This window comes from Myotis davidii, unplaced genomic scaffold (assembly GCF_000327345.1).
Source record: "Myotis davidii unplaced genomic scaffold, ASM32734v1 scaffold736, whole genome shotgun sequence".
NCBI classification, from domain to species: Eukaryota; Metazoa; Chordata; class Mammalia; order Chiroptera; family Vespertilionidae; genus Myotis; species Myotis davidii.
The window spans coordinates 160,728-176,135 of NW_006287431.1; the positions used below are offsets into that span (position 1 = coordinate 160,728).

A 15,408-nucleotide genomic window follows, 5' to 3' on the forward strand; every position below is an offset into this window, starting at 1 on the left:
GCGGGAGCCAGGTGAGAAGGGCGGGAGAGTGGGGCTCGGGTGGGGGGCGGCGCCGCTGCTGATGTGGCGGAGGGTGGGAGGCACCCCGATGGAGAGGGTGCCAAGGCTGGAGAGTGCAGTCCTGGGTGGGGGTCCACGAACAGGCCCCCACCAAGTCAAAGCTTGGGAGACAGGGGTCTCGCCAAGGCCCTCCTTTACCAAGGCCCTAGAGATAGGGACCCCCGACACCGAACTCCACCTCAGAAAAACCAAGGACAGGGCGACAGATTCTCGGTACAACTCTCTCCGCAAGGCTTGGGGATGGGTCCGGGACACAACCCCCAGATGAAGCCAAGGCCTCCTGGAGGCGATTCCAGCCCAGACGCCATCCCGACTCCTCCCTGCCGGAGGGGAGCTCTGAGCACAACAACCCTCTGGGCAAGGTCTTGGTGGGTCCCTGGGCACAGGTTCCCCACCAACCCAAGACCTGGGGGCTTCCAGGCAGATCTGTCCCTCAGAGGCGTCCTGGGCACAGCATCCTTCCCCCTCCCCCCAATCCCTGGGCAGCGTCCCAGGAACAGCCCCTTCTCAAAACAAGGTCCCAGTGCCTGGGACCCCACCCCCACCCCAGCCTGAATAAAATCAGGGAAATTTCAGGCACATCCCCTTTCCCCTCTCTGCTTGGTCAAGGGTCCCAGGGCTCAGGTCCTCTGGGCCACCCCCTTTGTCCCTGAGGCTGCCCAGCTGCCTGGGAGTGGCCCCACCCTCGGATAATGCGCCGGTCCCCCGCGCTCCAGGATTCATGCTGGAAGGGGTGGGGGCGGCTTCCCAGAGACCGACTGTAGTCTGTCTGCAGCGTCGGAGGTGATGGCGGCTTTGTGTGTGGTACCTGGGGGGGAGGGGGAAGCAAGCGATGGGGGGTGCCTGAGTGTGACCCCTTGTTTACGTGACTGGCTCTGTGTGTGTCTGTGCTGGTGACTATGGGGAATCTTGTGTCTGTGTTTTGTGCTTGTGGTTGTGCCTGTGAGTGACCCCAGCATTTGTGTGACTATGTGTATACGACAGCTGCTCTAAAAGAACCCTGTACTTTTTAGTCTGTTTGGGTGTGTGCATGGTTGTGATTGTGGGGTTGTGTCTGTGGTTCCTTCTTTAGTGACCTCGTGTTTGTGTACCTTGGTAACTGTGACTGGGTATGTGGAAGTGCATATGTTGAGTCTGGGGTTGGACTTTTGTGTGGTTGACTGAAGATGTGGGTGGAGTAGTGATTATGTGTAAATGGAGTTGTGTCTATGGCTGTCCATGTGCAACTCTCCCAATGACTGTGTACATTTGTGGTTGTGTCTGATTTATATTTGTGTCACACACAGGTCTGTGGCACACGCCCTGCAACTGAGTATGTGACTGCCATTGTATACGAAGTCAGTCACGTTGTGCCTGTGTGACTGGGTGTGTGTGATGGCACTGTGACTTGTATGTTTGTGCGCCTGGTCTGTGTATATGACCAGAGTTATATAAATGACTGTATCTAGCTGTGTGTTGATACTGAGTGATTGTGTGTAGTTGCAGTTGCGAATGTGTGATTTGGATTATGTACTTGACTTGGGTTCTGAAACTCTGGCTGACCATTAATAGTGGGTTATTTCACTGTATCTAACTCAAGATATAGGTGTGTCTGTGTCTGATGGCACCAGGCTACTGTGTGTGTTGGAGGGAGTGTAGGTGACTGGGGCTTCTATATTTGTGTGACCTGCATGTCTGTGACCCTGGGTGACTATAAGTACTTGTGTCTGTGTCATGGGCTGTGAGGGTGTGTCTAGCTGTGTGACTATTTGGTGTGTGTGTGTGTCTGTGTGTATGCTGGACTGGTGGTGTTTGGGTGTGATTTGGTGACAGCATGACTGTCAGGAGCTGTGTCTTCTGCATAAATGCAGCTGTAAATGCTATGTCTGGGTCACTGCATTTCTGAGCATGCACCTGACTGCGTGCGTGTAGTGTGTAAAGTGGGAATTGTCTCTCTGTGTGAGATATGTGTCTGACTACATGGGGCTCTGATTGTGTGTGGTCACATGTCTGTGTGACTTGTGTGTTTGCATGAAGAGAGACTGTGTTTCTCTGTGATGCTATGATGTGGTATAGCTGGGTAGGGATTATCGGGTGACAGAATTATGACCGTGATATATGGCCAGGTAATATGGACACTGATGTTGTGTGACTTTGCATACACGACCAGTTCTGAAATGTGTATGGCTGTGACTCTGGACCACCAGTTGTCTGGCTGTGTCTGAGTGTGGCCATCCTTGGGGACAGTTGTTTCTTGGTGGTTGTATGCATGTCCTGAGTGTGCCAGCCTGTTTCCTGATAATGCATGGGCCATGGCCATCCAGGTCTCTGTCTGATTGGTGATGGAGGACTGTCCATATAAGTTAGTTGATACTGTGACTAAATGTGAGCCCCTATGACTGGGTATGTGTCATTGTGTGACAGTGTGTGACCAAAAAGGTGTATTGGTGTGATTGATACAAGGGTTGAATGTCCATGTGCAGCTGTGTGCCTGTAGATGATTCAACACATTTGGCTGTGACTGGGTGTGGCTGTGTGTATGTCTGCATGCATCCATGACCAGATGTCAACACACAGCATTGGAGCTAGGTGTGATAAGTGTTTATGTCTGTGATTTCATCTGTGTGACTGGGTGTGATTCTCTGTGAGTGGGTCTGTGATGTGAGTATTTGGGTGGCTGCCTGAGGAAACATAACTGTCATTGGGTGTGGCTGTACATATGCCACTCTAGTGGGTATGCCTGAGCTCAGCTCTTTGTATGTGGATGAAAAAAATAGAAGTGACCAAATATCAGTAGCTGGCATGACCAGGAGTTTGTGGCAGTGCCTAGGCAGGCTGGGACTCTCTATATGCATGTAGACATATGTCTGTAGTGGAGACTGTGTGTATCTGTGAACATGGCTATGTGACAAGATGTTTGTAATGGCTGTGACTGTTTAGGTAAGTCTGTGTGACCTGGTGTGTATAGTTGGGGTTGTGTCTGTGTATAACTAAATGTGCAGAGTAGTGACCCGGTGCTAGGGACAACTGTAGACATGAGTTGCATCATACATGTGATTGTGTATCCCTGAACACATGTCTAGAAGACAAGGCTACTTCCCTCCTCACACCATCCCTGTGGGTACTAAGAGCCTCCTGAGCCCAGAATATTCCCTAAGAAATGCCCCCAAAACACAACCAGGTGGCTCATTTCCCTTGTAACAGTTGCTATGACAACCAGGCTATCATCGGGGAGCCTGAGATGGAGGGGGGATGGCTGATGCCCAACAAGGGGGTAAGGTAGGGGAGTGTGCCCATCCCAAGCCAGCCTCTCACCTTTTCCTTTGTCCGTTGGGCAGGGCAGACCCAGAAGGCCTGAGCAGCGTCTGCCCCCAGCCCCCTGTGGGGCCCCGGGGCCCCCTGAAACCTCCAGGACGGAGTCAGGTGAGTGACCAGCTAGAACAGGACCAGGACTGAGTGTGTGTGGGTGGGTCTGCCTAGCAGAATTGTCCCTGCAATCACACAGGCCTAATCACACTCATGAGTAGATACCCTCAAACCTCTTCCCTGCACACTCAGTGACCATCCAAGCCCAACTCGTGCACAGATACACATACCTGGACCATGTCATACACACACTGAGACATTCAGACACACACCGACCCCAACACACACACAAGTGCAGAGTCACAGACATTCAGACATATTCCCAGACTATACCTAGACTCCCTCAGACAGGTGACTACAGACACTAAGCAGATACTACTCTTAGATACACACTTTTATGGACAACATATACAGACGCACACTTTCATAGACAGGAGCCAAACTTTCTCAAGCAGACATTGCCTCACAGACAGTACCTGTGGACCCATTCTGTCATAAAGGTTGCACTTCTACATATAGAAGTCTCACCATAATACCCAGCACTCATGGACAACAGCCATGTTCTCACATAGTCACATCCTCATAAATACAGTCACAAACAACTCTCAAAGGCAACAACCTCTTGGGTGCATACTGACACATCCTCAGAACAACACTCGTGGACCCAACTCTACAACAACCACATGCTCTGACACAGACATACCTTCCCTAACAACAGCTGCAGTCTTGGTCATAGACATGGTCTCTTGAGTAACTGTCATTCATATACTGTCAGAGGCAGCAGTCATCAATGACAGTAGCCACACCCTCATGCAGACACAGTTCAAAGACAACAGCTTCTTGCTCAGAGACACACACTCACAGGCAACATTCCCTAACGCACACTCACAACCACTCTCACACATAGATACCCTTCATCAACAAGCTTTGAGGACCTGCACTGACAGACAACAACCACACTTGGACATAGATCCCCTCCTGGCCAGCCTGCACAGACACATACTCTAGGAAACAACCATTCTCAGATCCACGTCCTTTTGTACAGCCTTCAGAAATACACACACCCACAATAGTTGCATGCTCAGCTCTGGACACCCTCACGGACACCATTCAGGAACTCCACCTGCATACTTGCTTGCACATGCACATAGTCCCCATCTGCTGGTGCTCTGTCCTGTGTGTGTGCCTTCACCCTCTTCCTGGGACTGCCACTATGGCTTGTCAGTCAGTGAAAACTGTCTTAGTCAATGAAGACTACCTTAGTAGCTGGCTCCCTCCACCCTCATCCCTACCTCTGACAGTCACAGGTGCACACTGCCCCAGGTCTCCTGCCTTAGACTAGACACAGTTGTTAGAGGGGTGGTATCTCTGGGGCACAGAGACAAGCCCTTGTTCTCCATACCCTCTGCCTTGGCTCTGGACCTCAATCCCTGGACCTTCTAAGACCCCCACACATTGGACCCATGCTCCACACATTGGACCCATGCAACTCCCAACTCCTGTTCCCTCTGACCACCTCACCCCCTGCCCTCATTCCTGTAAAGCCGTTGACCTCATGACCCTGGCTCTGTGCCCTGTAATCCCGGAGCCTGCCAATGCCTTGACTTCCCATTACTTTGGATCCTCATGATTCTAGATCTAGACTGTCACATCCCCAATCTCCAGACCCCTAGAAGCGGTGACCCCTATCCCAGACCTCCCTACCTCTTAGCTCCGTGTCTTCTGACTCTTGCACTCCCCTGCCTTACATCACCCCCTTTCCCTGTCAATGCTGCTGGTCCTAGTTCCCCGGTCATGTCCTCTAACCCAAGAACCCCCTAAACCTACTCCCTTGTTATCTCACCCCTAGCTCCCTGAGCTCTGTGTCCATCCTCCTTGAGCCCCATGCTTCTGACCCTGGCCCTTGACCACTCCCTGCCCTGTGTCAGCAGACGGGGCTGGCACAATGAACAAGTTAAGGCAGAGCCTGCGGCGGCGGAAGCCAGCCTACATGCCTGAGGCATCACGCCCGCACCAGTGGCAGGCAGACGAGGACGCGGTGCGCAAGGGCACGTGCAGCTTCCCAGTCAGGGTGAGTGAGCAGGGCGCGGGCGGGGGTGGGGCGCATGCGTGCCCCAGTTGGGTGAGGCGGTTCTGTCCTGTGTGGTAGAAACAGCTCATCCACAAAGAACTGTGAGCCTGCCGAAGCGTGACCCCACTGCCTGAGAGCTTCAGCGTCGGGATTAAAAACCTAGCCCTGGCTGGTGGTGTGCAGTTGTAGGTGCACCAAAAGGTCCCTGGTTGGATCCCCTTGGCTTGTCTGCTAGATCCCCAGTAGGGGGCGTGTAGGAGGCAGCAGGTTGATGTTTCTCACATCGATGTTTTTCTGTCTCTCTTTCTCCCCCTCTCTCTAAAATCAATAAAAACATATTTTAAAAAAACTGCACGCATTCGCTTGTACCAGGGAAATGTTACCTGGGGGACGACATGCCTGGGTCACCCCATTTTGTGGGAGCTCATAATTTCCAGAGGGCACTGGAGAGTCACAAAAATTTTGTAGCATTTGCAAATCCTTCTATGACCCTTTACAACCCACACTACACATTCATAAGGGAGATAGCAAGTTCAGGTTTAAATACCAACTTGGTCCATTCCCCTAGATGCAGGCCATTGGGAGGAATGGGAATGCTGGTGAGAGTGAGGAAGGGAAGACAGCCAATCAATGGTGTGTTACTAAATTGCAGCTGTGGGCAATTGTGCTTCATGCCACTGGGGACTCTGGGAAATAGAGCCATCTACTCACAAGAGGAGGGAGCTAGAGCATGTGTACCCCAAATCCCATCAGTTATTGCTGGGGCCAGTCCTCAGGCTCAGATGCAGATCCTGGCACTCAGGACAGGAATGATGTTGTTAAGGCCCAGGGATAGAGGCAGGATGGGAACCACTACCGCACACTCTCATTTGTGCTGGGAATGCGCTACCCATCTTGTAGAGCGGAGGTGCAGAGTAAATGAGTTAATACATATGTTGTGCTTAGGACATTGTGTAGTGCATTGCAGCTGCTCAGGGAATACTCGGAATTATTGATTACTCTGCTTATTTCATGTCCTCCTGTTTCCTCCCTCCAAGTACCTGGGTCACGTGGAGGTGGAGGAGTCCAGGGGGATGCACGTGTGTGAGGATGCTGTGAAGAGGCTGAAGGCGGTGAGTGAGGGGCTGGTGCAGAGGGGAGCAAGGTCAGACTGGAAGAGGCAGCCCTCATCCGCCCTCTATTCTCACCCCCCCGCAGATGGGCCGGAAGTCCGTGAAGTCGGTCCTGTGGGTGTCAGCCGATGGGCTCCGAGTGGTGGATGACAAGACCAAGGTAGGAGGTCTTCAGGGTTAGGAGAGGGCACCAGAGTGCCCCTCTCCTCATCCTGCTCAAATGGGGCTGAGGATGCTTTCCCACCCCCCTCTAGGATTTCCCTCCCTCAGGGACCTTCTAGACAATACCATGTGCTCCCGCAACATCATGGCACACCCCAGTCATAATTCAAGATTGAGTCCCGTGGTTATTTGTGAGCTGGCATAGATAGTGGGTAAGAGCACAGACTGTGGAGCAGCTGCCTCAGCTCCAATCCCAGCTCACCCACTTACCAGCTGGGTGACCCTGGGTATGAGATGTTACCCTTCTGTGCCTCAACTGTGTCATCTTTAAAATGGGGATAATAAAGACCCGGCCATTACCTGAGAAAGTGTATCACATAGTTTAAAACTGTGCCTTTGTCAAATGAAAAATAATACTGACTAGTTGTTTTGTCACCAAAAAGGACTTATCGGGGTAAAGGAAAGGGTTGCAAACCAGTGCATGCAGACAAAAGAAGCCACATGCACACTCTGGCCTGCAAGCCAAGATTGAGGGGTATTTATAGAAGGGAAAAGGAAGTTAAGGGGTTAGAACATAGAGCTTTATTATAAACACTAGAGGCCCAGTGCACAAAATTTGTGCACAGGTGGGGTCTCTAGGCCTGGCCTGTGATCAGGGCCAGGCCAATCAAGGCCCAAAGGCCCCAGCAGGGCTGGGAGAGGAGGCAACAGTTGCCAGGCCGGGCATGGAAGGAACGGACACCTGACACCGGTGCTGCCACCACAAGTTAGAGCATAGAGCTTTATTATAAACACTGGAGGCCCAGTGCACAAAATTTGTGCACAGGTGGGGTCTCTAGGCCTGGCCTGTGATCAGGGCCAGGCCAATCAAGGCCCAAAGGCCCCAGCAGGGCTGGGAGAGGAGGCAACAGTTGCCAGGCCGGGCATGGAAGGAACGGACACCTGACACCGGTGCTGCCACCACATGGTTCCCTGCCTCTCTCCTCCTCTTTGCCTCACTGCTGCACCACCACCTCAGTGGGCAGCTGGCTGATTGGGGCCTGCTGGCTGGGGCGAGGAACAGGGTGTGGAAGGTTGGCCGCTGGCCCTGAGGAGGCAGCCAGCCCTCAGCCCCCCTGGGAAAGGGGCCACGTCTGCCGCCACCCACCCCCAGTTCCCCGTCCCAGCCAGGGGCCCAATCACCCGATACCTGATCGGGGCCTGCCGGCCAGGGGGAGGAACAGTGGGAGGTTGGCCGGCTGGAGGAGGTTGGCTGTGGGAGCACATTAACCACCAGGGGGCATCTCCTGCATTGAGCGTCTGCCTCCTGGTGGTCAGTGCATGTTCTGGTCGCTTAGGCTTTTATATATATAGATAGGGTTCTCCCTTGTAGGGTTCTTGTGATTACATAGAGTGTGAGAACTCCCATAAACCCTAGCTCCTCCTGTAGGCCCTCCCAACTTAGTATATTTGCTTAAAGCTGCTATTGGTCTTTATCACCTGGTATAGCACAAGTGTTCAGAATGATGACTGTTAGCTGTTATGTGTTTGTTGTCAGTCTACCCGGCCAGAGAGGAGTGCCATGGGCTAGGATCTGGGTGTCTGTTTGCTCACTTTTGAATTCCCTGCCTCCAGCCCAGAGACCGCCAGAGGAGGCAGCCAGCACACAATGAGAGTTAGTTTAATGACAGAAGCGTATGGACACCTTGGCACAGGCAGTCCCTCAGCCTGAAATACTGTGCCCTGCCTTTTGCTTCTAGGAAGCGTTGCCTGACTCCACCCCCCAGATATATCCAAGTTGGGTCAGGCACCTCCTCTTGGCTCCTGCAAGCCCCTGTGCCTCCCCGATCCCATCTGTGATCTCTGCCTGTGCCTCCCTGATTACAGCCTGGGTTCTCTTCTGGTGCTGGGTCTGGTTCTGTGATAAACTGGGGGCCCCATGCCGTTAGGGTCCACAGCAGAATGCACAGTGACTGCTCGGTGCCTACCCCAATCAGAATGGGAGATAGAGAGACACTAAGGGAATGTTGAATGAATACATGAAAGACAGTTCACATTCTTCTCGGCCTCCCCAACCACACCCAGGACCTGCTGGTGGATCAGACCATTGAAAAGGTCTCCTTTTGTGCTCCTGACCGCAACCTTGACAAGGCTTTCTCTTACATCTGCCGTGATGGGACCACCCGCCGCTGGATCTGCCACTGTTTCCTGGCACTCAAGGACTCCGTGAGTATCGCCAGAGCCCAAAGCCTGCTGGCTCCTCTCCCATTCCCCGGCATCCAGCCCCTTCCCGGGCCTGGCATTCACCTCTCCTCTCCAGGTCTGGTGTCCTCATCCAGAAAAGGGGCTGCACTCCGAGCTCCTAACTTACAGGATATTATAGACTTGAGTAGGTTAATACCAGGATTTAGAATAATGACTGGCACGTGGGAAACACTCAGGAAAACACTGGCTACCATCCTCCTTATTATCAGTAGTTCTTCACGTTTCTCTGACTTTTCTAATTGAAGACCATATACATACATGTGCACTCCTTGTCCAGCTCCATGAATTTTTGTTTATGGATATGCCCCACCCAGGTCAAGTTTGGCTCCTACCCCCAGCAGGCTCCCTCAGGCCCTTCTCAAATAATTTCCCTTCCCCACTCTTCCTTCATCCTTGATTCATTTTCCCTGTGTTTCTTTATATTTTGGGGGGTCAAGGTCCCCTCTGAGAATCAGATGAAAGCATCAAATGGGCTGTTTTCTCAGTAGTATTCTCCCAGTGAGGATTCTGAGGCTTGTAGCAGAAACCCCCAGACACCAGGGATTTCAGTGAAACGGAAGTTTCCTTCTGTTTCATGGGAAAGACCCAGAGGCAGGCCATGCAGCACTGGTGTGGCTCCCCTCCACGCAGCAGGGCCACCGCTCCTTCTGTCCTGTTGCTGAAGGAGAGCTCCACTTCCTGATCCAGGAGGGATGCGCACGCGCCAGCCTTCACATCTTCCTCCCACCGCAGCATGGAGAGGCAGTGAAGAGGGCATGTCCTCTCCTTTTTGGGGGCTGCGTATCATTTCTAATTGCATTCCACTGGTCAGAACCTAGTCGCATGGACATCCCTACTTGCAAAAGACAGTGGGAAATAGAGCCTTTATTCTGCCCTGTCACCTGGACCCTGAATTCAGTCCCCCACCCACAGTCTCAGCCTCCTACATTAGCCAGTTCTCTGGTTGCTGGCAATAGAAACCAGTCTGGCTAACGTAAGCCTAAAATAAAATTCTTGGAAGGCTATGGGAATCTCAGAGCAGTAAGTAACAGAAGGGCAGAGAGCGGGACATCCTGGGGACGTGGCAACAGGGGACACTTCCTTCAGGGAACCATTGTGAGATGAACCCAACTCCCAAAGCTTTGGGTTCAAATTCTGATGAGAGGGCATGGGATTGGCCTGGCTTGGGCCACCGTCTTCCCCTTGGCCAGGGGAAGGAAGGGCACCCAGATTGCTTTATCCAGTGTTGTAAAGGAGCTCCCAGAGGGGATTTTGGGGTAAACTGGACAAGTAAAATAATGCCTGTACCTTGCAGACCTTAGTCCCCACTCAATGATTGCTTTATATTTCCGAAATTCCCACTGCAGAGAGCTCTGAGCCCCCGAAACGAGTCAATACCCCAGATTTCCTCACACACACAATTTTAGACCTGAAACCAGGAGTAAAGAAAACAAATTTGAGGGTGTCAGTATTGATTAGTCAGTACTAATTGGGGCAAGTACTGCCAGGGACTAGCATGGAGATATTTGAAATATAGGGCCCATAGCAACAGCTATTTCTGGAGAAATAGCAGAGTAGTTGTATCAGTTATCTGTTGTGCGTAACCAATTTCTCCAAAATTTAGCGACTTAAAATATCAATCACTTATAATGCCTCACGGTTCCGTACGTCAGGAATTTGGGAAAGGCTCCGCTGAGTAGGTCTGCCTCCATGATCTCACACAGTTGCAATCAGGTGGTGTGTGGAGCTGTAGCACCAGACCGGCCAGACGTCGCTCTCTTCATGTAGCCACAGGGTCTCCGGCATGGAGGCTTCAGAAAGCTGGGTTTCTTACACAGTGGCACAGGGCTGCAAAACAAGGGGTGGGGGGTGGGGGGAAGAGGGAGAAAAATTGCTGCAGCACATGTACTAGCCAGGAGGAAGTTGTGCTGCCTTTCTGGACTTGTTCGTGTTATTCTATGTGTCCCGACAGTCATAGAGGTCTTCCCAGACTCAGGGAAGGGGACATAGGGTCTGGAAGGGCATGTGGGGCCAGACATTTGTCACAACTGTTTTTTTGAAAATACACTGCCATCTGGTTAGTGTGGATTTGGTGTCAAACCACCTGGCTTTGGGACCTTAGGCACAAGTGACCTCTCTCCAGGACTCAGTTTTCTCCTTATAAAATGGGGGGTCATAGCAGCACCTCCTCAGAGGCTTGTTGGGGAAGCATTCTCATTATGGCCACACACAGGAAGTTCTCAACGGAATCTTGTAGTAAGTGGCTAGCAAATAGGAACAGTTGCTGTCATCTGAAAACGAGTCAGGGATGAAAATCAAAGCAAGAAAAGGGCAGGGCCATCTCCTCCGGGTAGAGTGTGACCTTGGGCGAATTCCTTCCTGCTTCTGAGCTTTGGGTTATAAACATTAAGCAGTGGAATTCCCAGGATTCCCCAAGTTTAATTCTTTTTAGGTGAAATTTACATTAAATTAATAATTTTCAATTCAGTGGCACTTAGTACATTCCCAATGCCGTTTAACCATCATTTCTATCTAGTTCCAAACATTTTCATCATTCCTCAGGGGCCTCATACCCTGTAAGCAGTTACTCCCTGTAACACCCCTCCCACTCCCCTCCCTGCCCCGTCACACACAGTAAGCCTCTGGCAACCTCTAATCTGTTTTCTGTCTCTGAATTTACTTATTCTAGACATTTCATACAAATTGTATCAAACAGTACATGGTCTTTTGTATCTGGCTTCTTTCACTTAGCATTGTTTACAGGGTTCATCCTTCTTTTTTTGGTTGAATAATATTCCATTGTATGGATTAGCCCCATTTTGTTTATCTATTCGTCCATTGATGGAAATTTGGGTTGTGTCCATCTTTGGGCTCTTGTAAATAGTGCTGCTATGGACATTTATGTGCAAGTATTTGTTTGAGAACCTCTTTATAATTTTGGGGGGTATATACCTAGGAATGGAATTACTGGGTCATGGAGTAAACTTATGTCTGACTATTTGAGGAATTACCAAATTGTTTCCCACAGTGACTGCACTATTTTACATTAAAAAAAAACCCATCAACACTTATTTTTAATTTTTTGTTTAATAGTCATCCTAGTAGGTATAAAGTAGTTCTCTCATTGAGATTTTGATTTGTATTTCCCTAATGACTAATGGTATTGAGTATCTTTTCATGTGTTTATTGGACATTTGTTTACCTTCTTTGGAGAAATGTCTTTTCGAATTCTTTACCCATTTTTTAATTGTATTTTTATTTATTTATTTATTTTGTTAATCCTCACTGAGGATATTTTTCCATTGACTTTTAGAGAGAGAGTGGAAAGGAGGGGGTAAGACAAAAAGAAACATTGATGTGAGAGAGACACATCGATTGGTTGCCTCCCACATGCACCCTGATCATGGTGGGGATCAAGCTGCAACTGGTATGAGACCCTTTAGTCTGCAGGCTGATGCTCTATCCACTGAGCCAAACCAGCTCAGTGGATAGAGCTGGTTTATTTTTGAATTGTAAAAGTTATTCATATATTCTTTATACTAGACTGTTATCAATTTACAAAAATTTTCCCCCATCTGTGGGTTGTCTTTTCACTCTCTTGATAGTGTCCTTAATAAACATTTTTTATTTTGATGAAGTTCAATTTATCTGTTTTTTTCTTTTGTTGTTTTGTGCACCCATTGTCATATCTAAGGACCCATGTTTTATTTCTAAAACTTCATGCTTTATTCTAAGAGTTTTATAGTTTTAACTCTTATATTTAGGTCTTTGATCCATTTTGACTTAATTTTTGTAAATGGTTTGAGGTAGGGGTTCATCTTCATTTTTCTCCATGTGTTTATCTGTAGTCCCAGCACCATTTGTTAAAGAGACTATCCTTTTCTCTTTGAATAGTCTTGGCACCCATATTACCAAGATAATCAATTGACTGTAGATATGTGGGTATATATCTGGGTGCTCAATTCTATTTAATTGGTCTGTATTTCTATCCGCTGCTACATGCACACCCCCTGCTGGGATAGAGCCCACAACCCCAGCATATGTCCTGACTGGGACTCAAACAATGACCTCCTGGTTCATTGGTCAATGCTCAACCAATGAGCCACAACAGCCAGGCAGTATGACACTGTTTTGATTACTGTAACTTTGGAGTAAGTTTTGAAGTTGAAAAGTATAATATTTTGTTCTTTCTCTAAATTGTTTTGGCTATTCTGGGTCCCTTGCAATTCCATATAAATTTTCCGATTAGCTTTTCCATTTCTGTAAAAATTCCATTGGGATTTTGATAGGGATTGAATTAAATCTGTAGATCACTTTGGGAAATATTGCTGTCTTAACAAGGTGAAGTCTTCCAATCTATGAATACAAGATGTTCCATTTATTTAGGTCTTTATAAATTTCTTCCAGCAATGTTTTGTACTTTTCAGTATATATGTCTTTCATGTCCTTGATTATATTTATTCCTAACCACTTTGCTCTTTTAGATGCTATTGTAAATGAAATAATTATTTTTTAAAATTATTTTATTATTTATCTGTTTGTTTTTCAACATCTTTTTTTCTTTTTAAATCCTCACCTTAGGGTATTTTTCCATTGATTTTTAGAGAGAGAGTGGAAGAGAAAAGGAAAGACAGAGAGAAATATCAATGTGAGAGAAACGTCGATTGGTTGCCTCCTGCATGTGCCCTGGAGCCTGCAACCGAGGTATATGCCCTTGACTAGAATCGAACCCAGGACCCTTCAGTCTGCAGGCTGACACTCTATCCCCTGAGCCAAACTGGCTATGGCAAAATGAAATTATTGTCTTAGTTTCATTTTTGGATTGTTCACTGCTAGTGTAAAGAGGTATAACTGATTTTTGTCACTCTTGTATCCTGCAAATTTGCTGAATTCATTTATTAGCACTAATAATTTGTGGGTTCTTTAGGACTTTCTACATTAATATCATGTCATCTGCAAATAGAAATGATTTTACTTCTCCCTTTCTGATTTGGATGCCTTTTATTTCTTTTTCTTGTCTAATTACTCTGGCTAGCACTTCCAGTATAGTGTTAAATAGAAGTGATGAAAATAGGCATTTTTGTCTTGTCCTGAGCCTAGGGAAAATCTTTCAGTCTTTTACCATTGAGTATGATACTGTGACTTTTTCATAAATGTCCTTTGTCAACTTGAGGAAGTTCCCATCTAGTCCAAGTTTTTGAGTGTTTTTTTATTATGTAAGTGTTGAATTTTGTCAAATGCTTCTTCTGCATCAATCAAGATGACCATGTGGGTTTTTTTCTTCATTCTATTAGTGTATATTACATTGATTAATTTTCATGTGTTGAACCAACCTTGCATTCCTGGGATAAATCTTACTTGGTCATAGTGCATGATCGTTTTAATACACTTCTGGTATTTTAATACACTTGCTAGTATTTTGTTGAGGATTTTTTCCCCCAAGTTTAACTTTAAGAGGTGGCTGAGCATCTTGATTAGGAAACAGAAGTCTGACAGATACGTCAAGGGCACGTACCTGGGTTGCAAGTTCAATCCCTGGCCCTGGTTGGGGAGTGTGTGGAGGGCAACCAATCTATATGTTTATCTCACACCAATGTTTCTCTCCCTATCCTTCTCCTCTCCCTTCCTCCCTTCCACTCTCTCTCTAAAAGTCAATGGAAAAAATATCCTCGGGTGAGGAGGGTGGGGATTAATAACAACAACAAAAAGAGAGTGTGCACCTCCTGGCATTGTTATGAGGATTTCATAAAAGGATGCAAGTCAGGGCGCAGCCTGGGCTGGATACATTCACACTGATGGTCATGTGCTGGTTCTCCTCAGTCCGCAGGCCGACGTTCTATCCACTGAGCCAAACCAGTCTCGGCTAGTTTTCCTAATTCTTGCAGTAACCCTGTGAAGTAGGTGCTGTTTACAGATGGAGAGGCTCAGGCACTGAGAATGAAGTGATATTCTTGAGAACACACACCTGGAAAGTGGGAAGCCAGCATCAATCCAGGCTGTCTGGCCTTGGAGCCTCTCAAGTAGACACTCAGGAAATAGTGACTGCAGTTTTTCACTCCCAATGTTTTATTAGAAATAAAAGTCGAAAGACTTGTACAGTAACCAGTCACCTGTACACAAACCACCCAGATCCTGCCACTTACATCTGCCTTTGTCACTCTATTGCCTATCTGTTCATTTTATTTTTGATGCATTTTAAAGTTGCAGATACCTGAACACTTCCCCCATACTTCAGCATGCATACCATTAAGTAGAATTCATATTTTTCCAGCTCTTTTTAAAGTAAAATAGCTATTTATTCAGCCTCTTGTCATGACAAAATGTTTTGAGCATATACCGCTGTATGAGCATACCCTCTTAACAGGCAAAATTGTACATCAAATTATATTACATGTTACCTGAGTATATAAAAATGCAAAGTGAAAATGATTTCAA

At 48.1% G+C, this 15,408-nt stretch overlaps 1 protein-coding gene across 3 annotated transcripts in view; it reads left to right on the plus strand.

Moving 5' to 3' along the window:
- The window catches only part of NUMBL (numb homolog (Drosophila)-like), a 37,144-nt gene that overhangs the window by 527 nt on the left and 21,209 nt on the right, over nucleotides 1-15,408 (plus strand). For 2 of the 3 annotated variants that reach the window (XM_015560942.1, XM_006759196.2), the window contains exons 2-6: nucleotides 3,378-3,462; nucleotides 5,337-5,476; nucleotides 6,514-6,588; nucleotides 6,674-6,748; nucleotides 8,815-8,955. In XM_015560942.1, coding sequence (XP_015416428.1) covers nucleotides 5,351-5,476; nucleotides 6,514-6,588; nucleotides 6,674-6,748; nucleotides 8,815-8,955 — 417 coding nt within the window. In that variant the 5' untranslated portion in view covers nucleotides 3,378-3,462; nucleotides 5,337-5,350. Of the gene's footprint in view, nucleotides 1-796; nucleotides 844-3,377; nucleotides 3,463-5,336; nucleotides 5,477-6,513; nucleotides 6,589-6,673; nucleotides 6,749-8,814; nucleotides 8,956-15,408 lie in introns of those variants that run through there. The other variant, XM_006759198.2, reaches the window with a different exon arrangement.